General features: G+C 41.7%; 1 protein-coding gene across 4 annotated transcripts in view; it reads right to left on the bottom strand.

The window, feature by feature from the left end:
• The window catches only part of LOC116059293 (septin-9-like), a 78857-nt gene extending 60873 nt beyond the window's left edge, over nt 1–17984 (bottom strand). The window contains exons 1-2 of one of the 4 annotated variants that reach the window (XM_031312267.2): nt 17623–17984; nt 7452–7514 (exon numbers count right to left, since the gene is read on the bottom strand). In XM_031312267.2, coding sequence (XP_031168127.1) covers nt 7452–7514; nt 17623–17644 — 85 coding nt within the window. In that variant the 5' untranslated portion in view covers nt 17645–17984. Of the gene's footprint in view, nt 1–5197; nt 5338–7451; nt 7515–17622 lie in introns of those variants that run through there. The other 3 variants (XM_031312272.2, XM_031312270.2, XM_035996497.1) reach the window with 3 other exon arrangements.
• Nucleotides 17985–21576: the final 3592 nt, after the last annotated feature.

Raw genomic sequence — 21576 nt, 5'->3', positions numbered from 1 at the left:
ACTGGCATACAGTAATGTGATCTGGAAATAGATAAAAATGGAGACATGGGGAGAATCCTGCTCCGGACACACCCTCAACTCACACAGCGTGTCCTGCCCAAAACATGTGTGTGTCAGATTCCTCCACTCCCTGGCACACACTCATATTCACACTAAGATGCATGCGTACACACACAAACATATTTGTGTGCAGCAGATGCATGCAAAAATATGAACATGCATGCACTCAGCCCAGCATCCAACCCTTTCACAGAAACACACAGAAACAAAAGCACACTTCCTTCCACTGCATATCTTTGCAAGTCCCAGCCTGCCCAGGCAGCGCTAATTCAATCTGCTGTAACAACTGTTACACCGAGAGAAGACTATGATGTTTTTCACCCTGATCTGTAAAGAACTTCATTCATATCAAAGAAAAAAAGTCATAGTGATGCAGCATGCAATGCTCTGAAAAGCTGTTTGATTCTGCCATTTATGTAAAAAAATGCCTTGGATATGGTAGCTACAGTAATGGCCTAAATGTTTGCATGACTGTGAAAGGTTATACAAGGTCATGTTGATACCATATATTTCAGTACTGATATCTTTAGCTTCTTATGGTGTGAATTCCAACACACTGCCTCTTGTTTCTGTGAAACCTAATCCTGCGTCCTGATGCTGAAAGACAAAGTTCTACTTTGTCATCACCAATGTTAAACTGTGAGATATAGAAGTAATGCAGTAGGCCTAACAGTAGACATACACATTATTATCCCAATAGTTAATTCATCATGAGGAGACAGAGACTTTTAGATTCTGATTCTAAAATTAGTTTTGCCATGGTGTATAACTATTGTTTTAAAAAAAAAAGATGATAACTAATGTCCGTAAATAATGAATTTCTTGGGGCCTGTACATTAGTGTATTGTAATGTATTTGAATAGGCAGCTGCTGGTGTTATGTTGCACTGCAGCCTACAGATGAAAAGAGACATAGACTGTCGCCTACTGCTTAAGAAACCCAGACCACCACCGCTCTAAAGTGGGTTCTGCCCTCCTGAGAGCTGAAAAAGGAGAGGAGCAGAATGGGAGGAGAAGAGGATAACTTCTATAAACAGATGCCAAGCCGGCGTGGCAGTTGCTAGGGCAATGCCAGGGCAACAGCAGGTTATGAATGTCAGCAGTCGATCTGCGCATGCACAAAGACACCAACAGGTCCACATGCCTCGGCGCCAGTCTGCACTCTCCCGTGCGGTCCGGCCTGTGCCAGTGGACGGTAGTCCTGCCATCTCTGGAATCTGAGATGCAGCTCCAAGAAACGATTAAATAGTAACCAAACCCACACTGGGCACTGGGATGCAAGGATACAACCGGAACTGTTATATTCGTGACTACAGCTATTTCAAATGCAACTTCTTATAACTTTTTTAAAATACCAGATTCTGACTCTCTTGCATCCTCTGCAGATTTAATAAATCAGTTTGTATTGTTAAGTGGGAGATGGTCAAGTCAATACTTGTGTCAATACTAATCAACCAAATTAAAGCACTTATTTAGATGACAAGTTTATTAAAACAGGTTTTCAGCAGATGATATAAAAAAGAATAATATCACAATAATAAGTCCCTATGTGTAAAGATTGTTATTGTGAAGAAAATAAACAATTTAGTAACATTATATCTGTTGAAAGTTGTGTGTTACAGGAATTTAAAGCATTCCCCAGCGTGTGAATAATGATCCGTGTTTCATTTCAAGTCATGTCAGGTTTAGACAGTAATTGTTATTTCAAAAATTACCAATATCAGCTACAGAGGAAACCCCAGGTTCCTGCTGAGTTCATCATTAAACAACAAAAGCTGTGTTGGCCTCCATGTAGACATCTCATCCATGAGTCAGGCTATGTCAAATGAGCCATCTGGATGAGGTTAAATCTGTGCGTGTTGAGCGTTGGTGAGTGTGTGCATTGATTGCGTGTGTTCATTTGTACATGTGTGTATATTTTGGATGTGAATGGCTAGTTACCACTGCTCTGTTTGCATGACAACACCCATAATAAGCAGCTGTACCTGGCTCAGGACATCAGAGGGGAGAGGAGGAGAGGAGGGGTAGATGGACTCTGAGAGGAGAGGAGGGTAAATGTGTGCCAGTTCTCTCCCCAGGCAGAGAGAGAACCCCCATTGCTTAAATGGAAACTAGCAGGAAGATTTGAGAAAGCAAGAAAGAAACAGAGAGACACAGACACAGAGAGCAGTGTTAGCATGACTAATGAAATCAGCAGCACTGGTAGTGTAAACATAACCAGAGAAGTGCCTGGCTTTCAGTACAGTACACTACAGTATAGTACTGTGTTCTCAGCTAAACGTGGCAATGAACGGCAAGAGAGAGGACTGCAGTGAGGATCACTGACAGTCCAGTATGTTCAAAAATGTTTGCAAACAAAAGATTTGCATAGCTGAAGCTGATCAGTGTACATATATAGCTGCAGGTCAGACAATTTCACAACATTACCGACACACACACACACTCATACCCACACGAAAACCCATGGTGTGGCCCCAGAGCCCACATGCTGAAGTAGCTTCGCCTAAAGTATATGCACAGCTGTAGTGACAGCAGCTGCCCTTAACCAAATGTTAAACAGCAGCACCCAGCCAGGCTCTGCTAACTTTAATCAAATACTGCACCTGTTGGAAACATGGCACGACTGCACTGCACGCACACACAGACACACAGACACACACACACACACATGCCAGCATACCCCCTTGATTGCTCAGTGTTTTTTTTTGCAAAAAGTGTGTGTGTGTGTGTGTGTGTGTGTGTGTGTGTGTGTGTGTGTGTGTGTGCGCCTATATACAGTCTATGGTCTGTACACATGCTTCTGCTTGCATGTGTGTGTCTTCCAACACGCATGGGATGGTTTGGTAAATAGAGAGAGCAGCTGTCCTCCATCACTGATGACTCTCAATAGGCCTCTTTCTGTCTCTCTCTCTGTCTCTCTCTCTCTGTCGCTCTGTCTCTCTCTCACCTCCGCCCTCTGCTCTCTCCACCGGGTAATAACACAGTTTCGTACGTCAACAAGCCAGCATTGTAAACGCTATCCTCATTGCTCCCGCTGCACTCACATTGTTCTGCTCAGCACGTTGCCATGGCAACTCACCCAACAACACCAATCGTGAAGCAACATGGCCACAATTTACTCTAGGTAATTACATTTCTCTGTAAACCTATAGGGTGCTATTCAAAACAGGTAGGATGTGATAAACACTTGTTGTATCGTGTGACTGTTCACAAGTGAGAGAGGGAGACATTATGGTGAAGGTATTTTGGATTACTCAACTTAGCACCTCCACCTGGTGGGGGAAGCGTATATTACATATCAAACAGCACAGATTCAAGATGACTGACATCTTTCACTGATTTCATTAAAACCTTTGCATGAGGGCCAGCTAAGCTAGCCAAGGCTGCTAAGTCATGAGTCTGAGCTGACAGTGGCTGTGTCACAAAGACTTTGATGAAACATCATCAGATGACCTCGCTGTGACTGGAATGAATGGGGCGCGTCAGCCCCTATGTCTCTGTGTGGCTGATGGACAGTTTCCGCTGAGAGCGTCATCATTGCTGATTCATGTGGGAAGAACACACAGAAAACAAAGGGAGCCTTGCATATCAGCATCAACAGCAAAGTGGGAGGAACGTTAGCAAGAAGTGAATTGAATTAATTTGGCCATACCAATACATGTTCAAATATTTGAAATACAATTTTATTACACGTGAGCTTGTAGAAGCCAATAGAGCACAATGAATTGATTCTTCTACTTTGTCACAGGCTGTACACACACACTCACACATAGAGGTCACAGCCTTTAGACATACCATTCGACATACCTCCTATTTGTGTGCACACACGCATAACATCAAACTGACCCAAAAGCACACTGACATACACACACATAAATACTCCAGTGAACATTCTGTCAAAACAGAAACATACACAAAGTATGTCCTGCTGAAGCCGTTACAGCTCCCTGGAGGAAGCACCTGGAGACAAGGGGCCACAACGAGAGAGAGAGAGAGAGAGAGAGAGAGAGAGAGAGAGAGAGAGAGAGAGAAGGGAGAGTGATACCTCCATCACACACACACTTGTCAATGACCTCACCTCCATCCAGATTTCACACACCGTGTAGGTGCTACAAGCTATGCTGGGTCTCACGCGCACACACACACACACACACACACACACACACACACACACACACTAACACTCATAAAATACCATTAACAAGCAGACAGCATTGCTTCACTAATGACTTTAGCATAATTCAACAGACACACACACACACACACACACACACACACACAAACACACACACACACACACACACACACACACACACACACACACAGACAACGTCTTATCAATTCAATATTGTTTACAGCATCCAATGGTGAAAACAACGTCAGAGGGGCAGTTTGGAAAAAGTAAGGATTTTCATTTGCAAGTTCAGCTTACTCTTTGCTAGTGGACTGAAGCAGGGCTTTCTCCTGTTAGCTAAGGGAGGGACTGACTGATGGCCGACTCGGGATCAGAGCCACAAGGGACAAGAGTAGTACTGTTCAAACAGAGCTCTTTCCTGTTTTCACACCAAAGAAGAATGGGAGAATGCAGATGTACGGGCAAAAAGAGAGAGAACATGTTTGAGAAATATATGCTGTTTCTGTGTCACTTCACCATAGAATGCTCAGAAAGTTTTTGTCCTGGAATGAATGTCTTGTGAATGTGAAAATGTGTAGATTGGCAGGGAATGGAAAAAAAGTTGGCAACTGAGCGACAACCTGTAAAGACAAAAAAAATTAACTGGAAACAATGGGACAGAGAGGGGTGGAGATGGTGGACACAAACAGAGACAAAAAAGCGTGCAAACACAACAGGCACAGAACAGATAAAGACAGATACACCAAAATAGGTCCGCTAAGCTGCTACAGCTACACAAACTGCTGCAGAGCTCCAGCTCCAAACCCCAAAGAAAACATGCAGTCAGCAAACAGGACAGAATGAGAGAATGGAAAATACCATAGAGGGGAAAATAGAGGCAGGCTGCTACAGAATAGACACCCCATCACAGTAAAAACACTGATTGAAGAACCTTAAACTACACTTTGTTTTTCATTCAGAATAGAAGCATCTGGGTTGAGAGTTTCCGGAGAGTTTGTCTTACCTGAGAATTTGTCCCCCTCCATAACCAGATCACTCCCTCCACAGCCACATGTAGTGTCTGCTCTTTAACTCCACTCTCTTTCTCCCTCTCCCTTTCTCTCTCTCTTTCTCCCTCTCTCTCTCTCCCTCTCTCTTTTTTTGGACTTCCCTTTCTCTCTTCCCTCTCTCCCTCCCACCCTCCCTCCCTCTGTTCCTCTTCCTCCTCTTCTTACTCTCTCTTTTCTTTCAGGCTCTCTGTTCTCCCTCCCTCTCCCCAGTTTGATTTCTTCAGTGTGTCTTGCTAATGAATTCAGAATTACGACATCCCCATGTGCTTATCATATGTTGCATTCGCAGCTCTCTCTTTCTTTCTCTTACCCTCCCTTTCCTCTGATGAGAGCAAAAGACTGAAGCAGCATTGTATCTTGAAAATAGAAACCATTAGCTCCGCCATGTGACATGGACAGGCTCCTTACAGACTAAAATAACCCGCTGGACTTGCAACCTTTTCCGTCAGCTTACTTATAATGTTCCTTGGGTGTGTGTGTGTGTGTGTGTGTGTGTGTGTGCATGTGAGAGTGCGTGCGTGCGTGCGTGCATGCGTGCGTGCGTGCGTGCGTGCGTGCGTGCGTGCGTGCGTGCGAGTGAGTGTGTGTGTGTGTGTGTGCGTGCGTGCATGCGTGCGTGCATGCGTGCGTGCGTGCGTGCGCATCTGTGTGTGTGTGTGTGTGTGTGTGTGTGTGTGTCTAGCCTTGATTCATTTGATCCCAGCAGCAATCATGTCAAGTTGGAGTGAAAGACATTCCCGGAACTACGTCTAGACTTCCTCACGATGAATCGGATACAGCTCTGCCTTTGTAAACGTGTGGAAGGATGATAGTCTGTTGAAATAATACTGACATGCAAAAACAATACAGGGTGGAAGCAAGGGGGGACTCTGTCAAAACACACTTCCCAAAAATGTTTTCAAGGGTTAATACAGGAGAGGCAGTGTGAGGGCAATGACAGCAAGCGTGAATATTTGAGACAGAGAAAGAAAGAGTGACTAGTGTGTGTTTTATGAAGATTAGTGAAACCCAAGCCCTCGCTCTAAACTGTTGCTAGGTGTAGACCAATCTCTGCCTTCGGGAAAGTCAGATGACCTCTGACCTTTAGCACGTCACTCACACTGCGCCCGGGGTCAAAGCTCACATGGTGAGCGTCTGAGCTCTGATAGAGAGATCAAACACACTCAGACATGTCAGTCTGACATTTGTGCAACACACATCGCTCCAGTCAGTGACCTTGGGTATTGCATGTGTGTACAATGTGTTTGTATGGTTCTTTTTTTCTTTAATATACGTATCTGTCTCTAGTTATATGTTTATTAGTTCTTTCAGTAAAGCCAGCTGCCAAATTTTGAAGCATTAGGTGATGAAATAAGGAAAATGTGTGCTTTGGCGACCCCAAATGGCCAAAACATGTAACTCCGATGGCTTGTAAGTTACCATAAGTAATGGGCAAACAGTTTACAAACCTAGCAAAAGGAGGTGTGAGTGTGACATGCAACTCCAAAGTAATTAATGACTAAAACGTAGCAAAGAAATGTCTTGATACCAATAGTGACAGAAGAGCTAGTGGTGCTCTTTTAGTTAAGTTATCTTGCTATGTCTTCTGTTCTAGTCGGCAGAAACACAAACAAAAATCTAATTTCTTTTGGATGGCTGGGAATACAGTATATTTAAAATGTTCTCTGCAGAAAAGAAAGAGGCACACTTTTCTGTGTGTGTGCGCACGCGCGCACACACACACACACACACACACACACACACACACACACACACACACACACACACACACAAATCAGCATACCAAGACACAAATTACTTTTGTTCTTTGTAAGACACTGTGCCATCCGTCTGTCTCTAAAACTCTCTGCGTCTGTGATTTGTTGTTTACTTGCTATCAGCTATTATCTGGAAAGGAAACAGAACCTGCTCTGCTCTCAGTGTTACCACATCCCTCTGCTGAGGGTCAATGACATTGACTTACACAATGCTTTGGAGGAATGGTGAGTGATTAAATGTAGGTTGTTAAGACAGTGTATGACTTTGACAATGACCAAATCTGGATGGATGACAGATGCATGGACATGGATCTGTCAGTGGACAGTCTTTCAGATATATGGATGTACTGAATGTATGCTGTACTTGGTACGCATGTGCGGAATGTATGGATGAATGATGAATGGACTGATGTATGTGTAGATGGAAGTGAAAGGGGTGCAGTCTACTCACTGGGACTGGTGATGCCAGATCCCTCTCTTTCTGTTCTCCTTGTCCGCCCGCTGGCTGATCTCACTGTAAATGGGACAAAAAGGACAAAAGGACATAAGTAACATCTCCTGGAGTAAAGAGAAACTGTATCATTAACAGATGTGCCATTACATATTCATCAACAAGAGGCTCAGCATTAGGAAAGAACTACTGCACATGCTCTGATACATCATTCCTGATAAATGCTTCACTGCCAACAGTTTTTTGTTATTGTTACTTATATTACAGTAAGACCAGCCTGAGTGGCAAGTTTGGTTTTTGACTGTCCAATAAATTAGCTTTTAAGCCATTGCTCTGGACTTACTGTAACAATGCAGCAAAACATGCATAAGTACCAAGTGGAAAACAGTTGCTTCACATTCTCCCTAAGGCCAAGTAATCTATAGTTATCATGTAAAAAAACAAAGTCAGCCGGTATTTGAAAGATCGCTATTATTGCTTGACCACTGAGAAACTGACATTTAGTTGCTGAAGGAAAGGCAGACTTTTTTCCCCCTGTGTGGATGATGTGGAAATACCTCAGACCAAACTTGCATGTAGGACAAAATGCATAAAGTATAGCATGGTAATAAAACTGCATGGCACAGAGTGGGACAACTCTTTTTCAGGTATAAAACCTTTCTAAGGTGTGTATTTTCACTGTGTGTGTGACCTGTTTGCACATCAGTAAAATAAAATTTAATTCTGTCAAATATCAGTAAGGGGATTGGCAGGTTATCATCACAAAAAAGTGCCCAAGCATTATACATGATCAAATAACGTAAATAAACCAAGTTTCTATTCAAGTTTTTCAAATATCTCTGCCACAAAATGTTGTACAGATATTAATGCCCCACACACAATAAACCCTAGTGATTGTGGTGATCCGCTGACTTCTCTTTTAGTGCCACCATGATGTTCACATTTATGGTTTTCTGTTCCTGGAACAGGTGATGGCACGACAACAAGATGCTGCATCTCTCTTACATCAACCACACACATGTTCTTATCTTTTCTCCACTACCCCCGTCGTCTGTTCCTCTCTGCATCAACCCAGCCAGTGCTGTTCAAATGAGGTAAGTTCATCCGGTGGCTGGTGAGTATGTTCAGTTGTCCCATCCTGTTCTTAGAAATACTTCCTACCGCAAATTAGTGTAACATGACATTCATTTCCTGCCAGTAATGCCAGCAAACATGGTGGTTGGTTTTCCACCTGTGTTGTCACTGGTTTCAACAAAGATGCAGCTGGTCCGAGGGGAAAGGGAGTGAATGTACCGCTGTATGACTGGAAGACATGAGTAAAGCTAGTGTAATGTGTGTGTGTGTGTGTGTGTGTGTGTGTGTGTGTGTGTGTGTGTGTGTGTGTGTGTGTGTGTGTGTGTGTGTGTGTGTGTGTGTGTGTGTGTGTGTGTGTGTGTGTGTGTGCGTGCGTGTGTGTGCGTGTAGAAACTACTGTAAGAGATGATGAAATGTGCAAACAGAGATCAGTGCCCTTATATATATTTCTGCCACGACCAGCCCCACAAGACAGACAATTTCTGTAGCAAGTCCAAATTTTACTACACTGCATCTTGAGTGTGACAAACATGAGGCTAAGTGAAGCTGCCCGTTTGCTTCTTCAAAAGTGCTTGCTTGTCAGATGGTGCAAAGCATAACCATTTACTTTTCACCAATTATATTACAGATGTTACTTTTACACATCAGAATTGACAGATTACTCTGAATAACACATTCAATTAAAACACAACAAAATAATGTCTGTTCAAGCAAATATTTTTGCATTAGCTCATTTGTACTTCCTTGGCACGCAACAGCACAGAAGGAAGATGGTAAATACAATTGGCAGAAGAGGCTGGATACTTTGACAAGTGCAGAAACTCTCATTATTTTAAATTGATATATATATATAACTCAACAAAGCACTGACACAGAAAACATGTTCCAGGTTACGTATATTGTAAAAATTTCAGTTTTACAGTAAATATTAATCTAAAATTGATATACATGTCAGTAACAGAGCTGCTTCTGGCTTGATTGTTAATTCAGAGAGGAAGTAAAGACTCATTTCTTAGACTTTAAATCGCGAACTGGGCGCTCAGAGTGTCAAAGGTGCAACAGTCAAAGAGTCAACCCCTTTTTCCTGCTTTAAGTGCAACTCATGAATCTGCTATGAGCCATGTGATAACACTGTCAGTCTGTAATGTGAGTGTGTGTATACATATACGTGTGTTTTAGAGCTTAAGTGTATAGAAACATGACAGAACAAATAAAAGCCAGCCAAGTCTTTCAAGCCTTGCAGCCAAAAAGCATGTCCATACCTATTTACTCTTTTATCTGGGAATACAGCTTGAGAGAAGCGAGGTGAACACGCACACACATACACACGCGCGCGCACACACACACAGACAGACACACACACACACACACACACACACCCTTACAACACAAAGTGCTTCAAAAGACCAAGCAAAAATTACCATTGCAACAAAGTACTGTGCCATAGAAGCAGTAACAACACTTCTGGCCGCCGAGTGGTTTAAAGTGAGGGCAAAGTACTGACAAACATAAAGCCAGTAAATATGCATTAGCCAATCACAGTGAGTTTTAATACAAACTAAAGGAGTGACACCTGAAAAGTTAAACTGTATGTGTTGGCACAAAGGTGTGTGTGTGTGTGTGTGTGTGTGTGTGTGTGTGTGTGTGTGTGTGTGTGTGTGTGTGTGTTTGTGTACGTGTGGCTATACTAATCTGCTCAGTCTTGTCTAGGGCCACAAAAAAACACACATCATATCACACACACACACACACACACACACACACACACACACACACACACACAGCACATATCACTGCTTGAACAGGTTTCTTAAAAAAATCTCCTGACACTATGATCCATGTATTGTTCCCCTCGAGGGGATTTGTAATCTTCTGAGGTCATATTTGCCTTATGACACTGCTATGTACAACAGAGGTCATTAGGTGCACATAATACATAAAAAGAATGAAACCAGTGTTTATTCTAATGGAAAAAACCTTGCAGTGCCGCAAGTGATATTGTGAACCCGAGTAAATGCATTGCTGCCTGTGTATTTACTATGGGCCTCAACTGATTGATGTCAATTGCACTGCTTGGTATAGCCGTGTATGTGATTGTGTGTCTGTGTGTGTAACATGACCGGTCAAGTGCATGGCTATGCCTGGACAAACATGTCAACTGATTAGTTATTGGTCTCAGATGACTAGAGAAGGTAAACAGAGGGCAGAGGGTGCAGCACTTTAACATACTTGAAACACAAGAGCTATCACACACACACTCTCACACACACACACACACACACACACACACACACACACACACACACACACACACACAAGGGTGGAGTGATTTACAAAACATGCACTATAATGCATGCTCTGTCTCTTTTGCACACACAACTACCTGAGATTTTTGTGTTTGCAAAAGGAGGCCATGCTGTGTCTTATTTGAGCAGGAGGTAAAGGATCTTTACCTTGTTTCTTTCTTTCCCCCGCTTTTCCTCTGTCCTCTTTTACTGCACCTTTCCCTATAGGGCTATGTTGTGTTTTCATTAACGCATTAATCAACTGCGTGGTAGAAATTGTTGAAGTGTAGCCACAACAATGGCATGGAAGAGGTGTTTTCTTTTAAACTTAATTAATAACAATCGTTGTAATTTTTATTCTGTCCACAGTTACAGTATAAAACTACCGTCACTAAACACTGTCCTCACACAGTCAAAATCAATATGTGAAAACGTTAACATCATTCATACCTAATTCCCTTCCTCCTCTGTCTCTCTAATCACCCCTCTGTTCCATTGTGCTTTTATGGCCCTCATTACACATGTTAAGGGTACGCTGCAAACACAGCATTTTACAACTATGCCTATGAAAGACCTGGGAGCAGATGTAGGGGTGGAGAGAAAGAGAGTGAGTTAAAAAAGAAAGAAAGAATGACTAGAGAGCAATTTTTCAAGATTGTTTTTATATCCAGATATGGCCTTTACCTGGATGCATTCCTAATGAGTAAGGACCACACTGAACACACACACACAGACACCGACAGACTCATACGCACATGAGGTCACACATAGTCGAGAAAAGACATTGGCCATGACCCTGAACTGCACTCCTCCCAAATGAATAGCCGTTGTTCTGGCGCCAAAGGTATGAACTGGCAACACCTTTTCCTACCTCTGCACTTTCAACACAAACCTATTCCTCACTCACCACGCTTATTGAAAACCAACACCGCTTTGACAATCACACAGTCACCTTTGTGTACTCTTCACAACACAAGCCCAAATCATATTATATAAAAGTGTTTTTAACCCGGGGTTAGACAGGATACCGTGGCAGTCTATAAAACAATACTGGTGTGGCAGATAAGGATCGGCCTTCCTTCTTGAGAGGCTGTTAAAATCCACAGAGTCAGTTAAATAGTTCACAGAGCTTTATGGGTTGAAACTCCCCAGGAAAACATGTAGTTAACTATATGTCATACATATGTGAACAACTGAGTGAGTGAGCAGCTGTGTGTACTGTATATGCACGTTGAGAAATGTGAGAAAGACTAAACAAATGTCACTCCATCTTAACATGGTATGGTGCACATGCTTTATTGGTTTTTACGTGGCGGTGCATTAAAGCACAGGGCTAAATGTTATGTTTATTGACTGTATTGATCTAATCACTTTTGCAATACTGTTTCTGAACTATCATGTATAATAAAGTTGATCAAACTGAAACTGAAAATGAAGCATGCCACCATCAGTTGAAATCAGCCAATATAAATTATGTTTGTTCAACTCCCAGATAGTTGTAATGTTATAAAGAGTTATTATCTTTTTACACTACTTTGCTATAAGTGATATAAAGAGTTTGTTTGCTCCCAACAACGAGGCTCGCATGCAGCTAACAGGCATTATCTTGCAAATTCTCCGCTCCAGTAAGCTCGCTGAAAAGATATGAATCACTAACACTTAAAGTGTTAGCAATAAAAAATGTACTCATGTCATGACAGGACAAGGTTGCTCCTGCACATTTCGTTTTATGGACTTTTCCCTTCTTGATTAGTGGTAAAGTCTGTCTAATCAAGTCTATAAGTTAATCAGATGACTTGAATTAAAGGTCACTTATATGTTTAAGGTATTTTAATTAATACATCTATTTGAAATGGTGAAATAAATGTATGTGTGCCTGTAAGCATGTAATACATGTATGTGTGCCTGTCCATGCACTTTATCATTCTAATACCCATGTAAGTGCACATGTTCCACCACACATCATATCCTCTCTGAGCCTGCCATTATCTTTTTACAGGCTCTCTCCTGGCTTCAGGCCTACTGTACAGGCAGTCTGTTGTATCAGTTGACACCCCCAGCAGCAACAGCAGCCAGCATCACAGAGCTGCATTCTTTGCTACAGATAATAAACACAGAGCGGAGTGGACACTTCAGAGCAGGCTCCACATGGCTGAGAGGGGAGGACCATGCACAGCAGAGACAAGACATAGACTGTAGGCCTCCTGCAATCAGGGGAAGTCCACATTCCAGAGTATATCAGTGACACCGTGTAGATAGAGTATAGTGTAGAACAAAGTGGAAGTAATGATTTTGTTACATGCATTTAAGCTATTTACACAACCACACAGTTTTTGGATTAATAGCCTATCTATCTCTAAAGAAATACCTGTTAGACAAATGGCCAATTCGACAGTTCACTAAGCCACACCACTGTAGTTATCGCTGCTACACCTGTCAATCGTATAAGGTTTACAATAAAAATGGGCAGATTTATATTATGACAAAACATCAATTTATCACATAAATGCTGCAGTTTAACACTGTGATACAAAACACACATCATTTCATATTAATATTTATCATTTCATGAATGTAATATATTAATAAATGTGTCTATCCTATGCATTTGTTTCTCAGTGTATGTGTGTGTTGGTGTTGTTGTTCTTGTTGTTATATGCAATTTTGGTCACTATCCTGGTGAGTAGCAGATATAAATGGAGACTACTTAAATTTCCAGGTGTATATACTTACTATATGCTGTCCTGCCCTGCCATTTTAACAACAGCTAAGCTAACAGCTACGTCTGCCTGCGCAGAGAGCAGCTGCACACGTCCCTTGAATCGGGTTGTGGATTGTGGATTGCCAGGTTGCGGTAATAGCTGGGTTGAAGTTGTATGGAGTGTGTAGACTGTGTGTGTAGATTGCGTTTAATAGACAATCTGACAGAGTGGGTGATGTCAGACAAACAAACCAAACATATGGATCTGTGTATGACGATTATTTATAATTAAGTTTGAGGGCCATGCAAATTACAGGAGTTTCCCAGGAGAAACAACAAAACAGGAGGGCGGCGGGAGATTGTCTTAAAATAAGTGAGAAAACGGGAGTGTTGTGTTTGTTGAAAATCAACAAAATCAACCTATTGCTCCCATATTTGGTGATGATTAGATTTTAATGGTGACTGTAGTGTAAATTTCCTTTTACTTGAACACATGGGCATGCTCGCCCGAACCCCCTAAGGCAGCTTAGTTTTCGGACCTCAGTATTTCTAAAACCCTGCATATGGCCCGGATACCAACCAGAGTGCTGTATGTGCACGTCCACGTGTTACAATACCTTATTAGTCCATATTCACAGGCTTCTAGGAAGCCAAATTGAAGGTTAGACCATCCTCTGCATGCTTTGCTAGATGACAGGGCAAATATGTCTCAACACAGTTTATAGCTTGACTTTCAAGTTACCATCTAACAATAGCTTCAGGCTCTGAATCAAAGCTTCACTGACTCTCCAGTATAAACAGGCTAAAAGCCGTAATGCAGCATGGAGAGGCATTCGTCACACAGGTACAAGTAGTGGAATTAGGTGTGTATGTGTGTGTGTTTTGAGCAGCACATAAAAGCACATACCAGGAGGAGTGTACTTGGAAAAAAAATGACTCTGTGTGTTGGAGTGGGCTGTTGTTCATACGGGTTACTCATTGATCCAGACGACTTGAGGGAGTGGTGTGCAAGGCAGGGATCGGCTCCACGAGCAGCTGCGAGGGGTTGTATGAGTGAACACAGAGACATACACACAGACACACACGCATATGCAACCCCTTCTCAAAACATGACATGTATACACATTTCTATACGTAAGGTTTAAAACTAAAACTTCACATGTGCCAGACACACAATCATTCTGCTTGCATGTGTAAGGGCATTCGTATTTGCGTACAAAACATACGCACACGTGCTGACACACAGGCCGAATCTTCCTTTCTCAGGCCTAGTCCTTTTCCTTTGTTCAATTCAATTCAATTCAATTCAATTTTATTTATAGTATCAAATCATAACAAGAGTTATCTCGAGACACTTTACAGATAGAGTAGGTCTAGACCAAACTCTGTACTTTACGAAGCCCCAACTATTACAGTGGTTGCCTCAAGAGCAAGCATTAGCAGTAGCTATTGCGACAGTGGCAAGGAAAAACTCCCTTTTTTTTGTTAGGAAGAAACCTCGGACAGACCCAGACTCTTGGTAGGCGGTGTCTGACGGCACCAGTTGGGGGAGTGGTGAATGGTGGCAATAATAGTCAATAAAAAAACAAAACTCACCCATCCATACATGGACTGTTCCTCTAAAAATCTCTAACTACTACCCACCAACTAGAAGTCCGACGGTGTCGTTAAAGATTCTCTACAACTAAAGATAGTGCATCACACGCTGCCCATATGGTATAAAACGGGACTTCCTGTCTCCTAAATGTCCTCGTTTGTAAGGGTAGTGAATGTCGTGTGGATGGATTAAAAGTTATATTTTCATAATTTATTAACATTTTTTTGCTAACATTAGATATTTACACAGCTAAAAGCCATATTAAGCATTACGAAAATAAGTTATCTGTCGCGTTCGCGAACATTAGTTGACTTTAGCCTATCTGTGTTGCCAGATCTCACGAGTGTTTGTTCCTGAGACAGAAATAGGTATCGAACAAAGTCATTTTCTCTGATTTGTCCATCTGAAAAATGTAATTTTACTGTCAGAATGTTCGAGTGATATGTGGCTTGTGAAAATGGGTCCAATATTTACTTCGGTGACTATGGGACAAACTAATCTGGCATAATCTGTGTTCAAGTTCACTTCTCCTTCCCATTGTAATCAATACGCTCAGGACCTGTCGCTAGTCTCCTTAAGAGGCGTGGCAATGGCGGAACCCACATGACACAGATACAGGAAATTAGGCCTACTCTGCGTTGGGGTGTCTCGGTTCTAAACTGTCTCTGGTCTGGTCCAAGACTGACAGCGTTGGCGGCAGGGTCTGTGTCGTGGCAGTGTTGTATTATTTAGCAGTGACCTCCGTAGCACATTCTGACTCTGTCTCTGTTCCACATACACATACAATGGAAGAAGAAATGTTGCCTCATTGGTGACACCTCACAAAGGAGATAACGGCGCACACTCTAACGTTACAAACCCAAAATCTTAATTTTCTTGACAACAATGACAATTTACACGACAACACACAAATGACGTTTTATAACCCTTCACCCTTGCTTGTGTTTTCCAAAAGTTCTGTTTACAGTGACCTAAAACCCCCGTTTGTGTGTGGATTAAAGACCAAAGTGCATAGATAAAGCTACATTGAAAAAAAATACTTGTGTATGTGTGGACTAGGTCAAAGCCACCCCTCTTCATCTCTGATGCTTGTCTAAACACCCCTACACGTTAGAGAGGAGGGCCTTTCACAACACACACACATACATCAGACTACACACACTTTGTTATTAGACAATTCCACAAGTAGAGCTCTGACAAGGAATGTGACAGCTCCACACATGTCGCACAGCAGAGGGAGAACACACACACAGGAGGAGGAGAGGCAGCATGACCCAACATGCACTTGGCTCTGATGGAAAACCGTTGGACGCTTCATCGCACAAAGACTCTGGGAAGACGAGCCGGGAAAGCCGGCATTCCGCGGGATAGGGTTGTGTACACTGGACTGAGCTGGAGCTTAGAGGAAGGGTAGAGAGAGAGAGAGAGAGAGGAGGGAGGAGGGCAAGGAGGCTCAGGAGATGATGGTAAGATGATAGTAAGAAGTGCTGGAGAGAAAGGGGCAGAAAAAGGAAGAGTTGGAGGAGAAGAGAGACAAAGGAAGAGGGGAGGGAAATAGAGGGATGTCACAAGGACGTACACAGTAGTGATGGACTGTTTGGGGCAGCCCTTGTGGTTAGTGAGTCTATCCTTCACATTTTCCTACTGAAGTGTCTTTGAGCAAGGCAGCAACATTTGACTTCACCTGCAGAATCAGTATACAGACATCTTCAAAAAGCTGCAAGCTGTCTAATACCCAGTTATGATAACCTCTGCATTTAATAACACACAATTTCGCAATAACCACAATCAGATCCAGCCAGTCCCAGAATAAATAGGCTTGTGTAGATTTCATGCAGATGCATCAATTCAAGTCCTTCAGGCTAATAGCAGGGAGGAGTGAATGAACGGCACCATAAAACTGCCAGTCAAAACGATTAACAACCTAATTCTCTCATGATTGGAGTGAACAGTATTGCAATATTTTACTTTGTTCTTCCACCAACTGCAAATGAATCCTGCACAACCGCTGTGCACTCCATGTTTCTTCTGTTTTAGTGTTATTCTATTACAAACAAACAAACACCAGCAGCAAGAAGGCCACAAGTGAACTTCTTTGTTGTGTTCTTCAGGGCATAAAAGAAACTCACATTTTGCCTGAAGACTTTTTAGAAGAAGCTCTTGGTGCCACCTTTCTGCCATGATGCCATATGTAGGCTATAACGGCTACAATAAGACATCATCTGGCCTTTGGAGAAGAAATGTTTCCCAACCACAGGGTCCTTTTTTTTTTGCAAAGGGGAAATAAAAAAAGAAGACTAGTTTGAAATGTTCACATTTGTTGAGGAGCAGTGATGAATAACCTATTGCTGTTAAACATTTACCTGAAATTACGTCAATAGGCCTACAGTCTAGCTGTCACACGGGCACACTCAAGCACGCACACGCCAATACTTTACAAGCCTTTTCCTATAATCATCCTGATGATATCTCAAAAGAAAAACACGTTGCGTTATGTAAGAGCAACACGCTTACCTGGATATGAATACTTCTTCATGACTGTAGATGTTTCCTCTCTTAGTCGTTAAGTGGTATTTCAATTAGAAAATCTTAACAGTTGATGAATCGCTCTGGTTTCTCAGTGTGTGTCACTGGGAAGTTTGCATCCGTAACTTTTCCTGGTTGTTTCTTTTTGTGCGCTCCTCTCTCTCTCTCTCTCTCTCTCTCTCTCTCTCTCTCTCTCTCTCTCTCTGTGCCTCTCTATCCAGTTCTGCCACTCCACTCCTGGACTGTCAGCTTTCCAAACGCACCTTGGCGCAGGTAAATTCACTTCTTATTGAACTTCCTGAACTTATTCCCCTCTTAATTTCCACAGCGAACCACTTGGGGAGACTGTCTGTTGGGAATGGATACAATCACACCTGCGCTCCTGACACACGCCCAGTCCAGAAGCGGGAGTGGTTTAATGTAACTGTTGGGGCTTTCACGTGCCAAAGCTCAGGGGTGGAATGAAAACATTTAAGTCATATTTGCTGCAGGCTTGTGATTTTAGTAGAACTATCTGAAGCAAATTAATGAATTGGAAAGCTCAGTAGCCTACTGATCCTGAAATACAGCAGGTCTGGTCTGTTGCGCAACATTTGTGAATGATAAATGTCATCCAACAGATTATATAAGACAGGATAATCATCCTTAGAAATAGACAAATAGAAGGTAAATCTCCCTCTCTTTGTGTGTATGCATGGGTTAATTTATCAAAGAGCTCATGCTATCACCCACACACTACCACATGTGTATTGTGCGGGCAGGCTGGTGTGTGTGTGTGTGTGTGTGTGTGTGTGTGTGTGTGTGTGTGTGTGTGTGTGTGTGTGTGTGTGTGTGTGTGTGTATTTGATATGGGGGAGTGCAGGGACAATTTGTTTGTAATATATACTTTGTGGCTGGGTGGGAACACGTGTTGAGATCGCCCACATCTATTCAAATATTCTGCTGTGCCCACGGCCTTTAACCTTTTTAAATTCCACTTGTCAAACTGTAGCAACCTGCTTCATGTTCATAAGACCTGGATTCATATCCTGCTACAAACAGCTGCAGTTCTGAGCTGAAAAGAGACCTCTTGTGGCTGCTGCATGGTCTCGTCCTCTGTGTTCAACAGCTCAACATCAGCTTTGACCCAGCAGCAGATATCTGTGCACATCCAGCTCTGAAAGACTACCTGAATTATTTAATGCTCAAATAAATAAAGTTCATTGAAAGCATGTTCAGGTTTGTCCCTCAAGATAATTCAGGGAGCTAACATCCCATCATTCTTTGGAGTGTCATCCGTTGGCATAGACTAAAATTAGGCAAGCATTTAACTGACAGATGATTGGCAAGTGCTTTCCCTCATTAAAACATAAAGAATTAACTTTATGAGTGCATCACTTAGCCTACAGAGTGCTTATTGGAACTGAAAAAAAAAGAAAAAACAGCAAAAAACATAATGGCAGGAATGACTAATGAAAAAAAGTGGTCAGTAGGCCTATGATCGATTCACAGATATTCATGAACTAATCATTACTTATTGATTCTTTAATATAGGATCCCCCAGTCTGTTCTCTAGTAACTCATAATTATAGTCCTTCATTAGAAATTATTAGGAAAGTACCTATTAACAATTCATCAATTATCAAGTCGTTACTGATTCGTTCCTCGCTTGATTTTCTATGAACTAGTCATTAACTAATCATTAAAATTAGTTTAGGAGTTACAAATTAAAGGGATGGTTCGGAGTAGCTGAAGTCATGTGTGAAATTACTCCGAACCATCCCTTTAACTAATGGTTCACTAGCAGTTAGTTCCTCATTTGTTCCTCATTCATTCCCTAGTAACTACTCAAAAGTTTGTGTACATTATTGTAAAGTGTGTAGGCTATTTGTAAGATAAAGAACGTGTTTCTTGTTACAAGTCACTGAGTCTAGTTTTTAAAATGTTTTCAAAGGAAGTGCCACACAAAAGTCAAGTGAGTCATCTCAGTTCTCAGAAAGCAGATGAGTGTGCTTGTTGTGCATGGACCAGAGACGTGTCGAGCGCTTGTTTCTGATTTTAAAAGGCTGACACAGCTCTAGTATGCTGACATATGGAAGATCACACTTAATGTATGTTGAAGTGTTTATATCCTAAGCCTCCATCAACAGGGTTAACCCTCCTGTTGTCCTTGGGTCAAATTTTACCAATTTTCAAAAAGTTTCTATATCAGAAATGTAGGTTTCTTTCAATGCTTTTTCACAAGTAACATAAATGATTAGTTCACTACTTTCATTGAATTTGGGTTTTGTTCAATTTTATAGCATTTGAAGAAAAATTGATAAAAGAACGTTGAAAAACATGACAAAAATGTTGGAAAAAGCTTCAAAAAACATGGGGGAAAAAACAACAAAAGTCCAAAAAAAGCACATTAAAAAATCGACAAAAACATCGGAAAAAGTGACCAAAGACTTGGATGAAAGTGACAAAAACGTTGGGAAAAGTGACAAAAACGTTGAAAAAAAAGTGACAAAAACATCGGGAAGGAGACGAAACGCCAAAGCGTTAAAAAAAAAGTTTGAATTTGAAATTCTGACCCAGAAAAACATAAAGTAGCATGGTTAAAGGTACACTGTGTAGAAGCAATACAAGGGTTAAAATAATTACTGAGTGGTTGGAAAAGCACATAAAAAAAGTTGAAAGAAATGTGTACCTGAATAAGAAAATTAGAATAACATCATGCAACCTTTAAAATGTGTTTACCCCAAAGCTTAGTCAGTTTCATTTCAGTGGCTTTAAATGTGGGATGCTCTGGATCACAACATCAGCATTAATCCTCGCTTGCCAGCAGCAACCAGAAACCTTCTGCAGGATCAGGATAATATCCCATAACTGCTGATTCATAGGCTCAGTGTCTCTGTGTTCCCGATGTATCAAACAGTGGTGGCTGCAAGGAGCGGCCTCATGACTCTATGACTCCAGGGTCCCATCTCACAACGCAGGATTACTAAATGCTCTAAATGTTAGTGAGTAAAACTTAAAATCCACCAAAAATCTGAAACTGAGACAGCCCCCTGACTGCTGTTAAAGGTACACTGTGTAGAAGTATTGTATTAGCTAAAATCAATGTCTTCATTCATAAGTATGTCCTCATTGGTGTAAAAGGACCTCTGCCAATGATCTTACTTATCCTCGTAAGCGAAGAGTTTCTTTTCTGTATTTACATTGGACAGGCAAGTCCAAGGAGGCTTCCATGTTGTTCCGCCATTTTGAAAAACTATCATCGCTGAGAGGGACATGAAGCACTAGCCTACCTGTCTAGCTAATCCACAACGCGTTTTCGTTCAGAGCCAGCGTCATGTGACTGAAACAAGCTGAAACCGAGAAGGAGATCAGTGAGAGGCACTTGTCACTGCCCCGGCAAATTTGAAAACCTGCACTGCACTTTAGTTCATAATGGAGGATCATACTGAGCCACAGGAGATGGAATCCTCGTCGTCAAAAAAGCGAAAATTGGAAGACATGTTGTCATAGCTTCTTGATACATAACGGCTACCGTAGTTGCAACATGCATTTGAAAAAGCGAGACGCTAGAGAGCACTATTCGTTTGAATGCAAAATACAATTTCACCGCTAGATGGGAGAAATTCCTACATAGTGTACCTTTAATGTTCATAGTTAATAATGCTTTTGTGTTCATGTTTTAATGTTTTCATGTTCTATTGTTATTTACATTAAAACAATTATAATGTCAGTCAAACATGATCTGTGTCTTTTAATCACTGTCTGATCTCAACTGAGTGCTTATTGGAATTTATAGAACAGCTCCCACCATCATAACACCAAATGATGGACAAATGTAGTAAGACATGGTGTCAGATCTCTGTAGCAGAGAGGCCCCCAGACATTTAAGCCAAAGAGAATTAAGTCTAATTTTTCAGTAGATACACTTTGGCCTAGATTAATTCAAGATTTCTAGGAGGA

This window comes from Sander lucioperca, chromosome 21, assembly GCF_008315115.2.
Source record: "Sander lucioperca isolate FBNREF2018 chromosome 21, SLUC_FBN_1.2, whole genome shotgun sequence".
Classification (NCBI taxonomy): domain Eukaryota; kingdom Metazoa; phylum Chordata; class Actinopteri; order Perciformes; family Percidae; genus Sander; species Sander lucioperca.
Note: the sequence above shows the minus strand (reverse complement) of the source record. Positions and strands in the feature narration are given on the sequence as shown.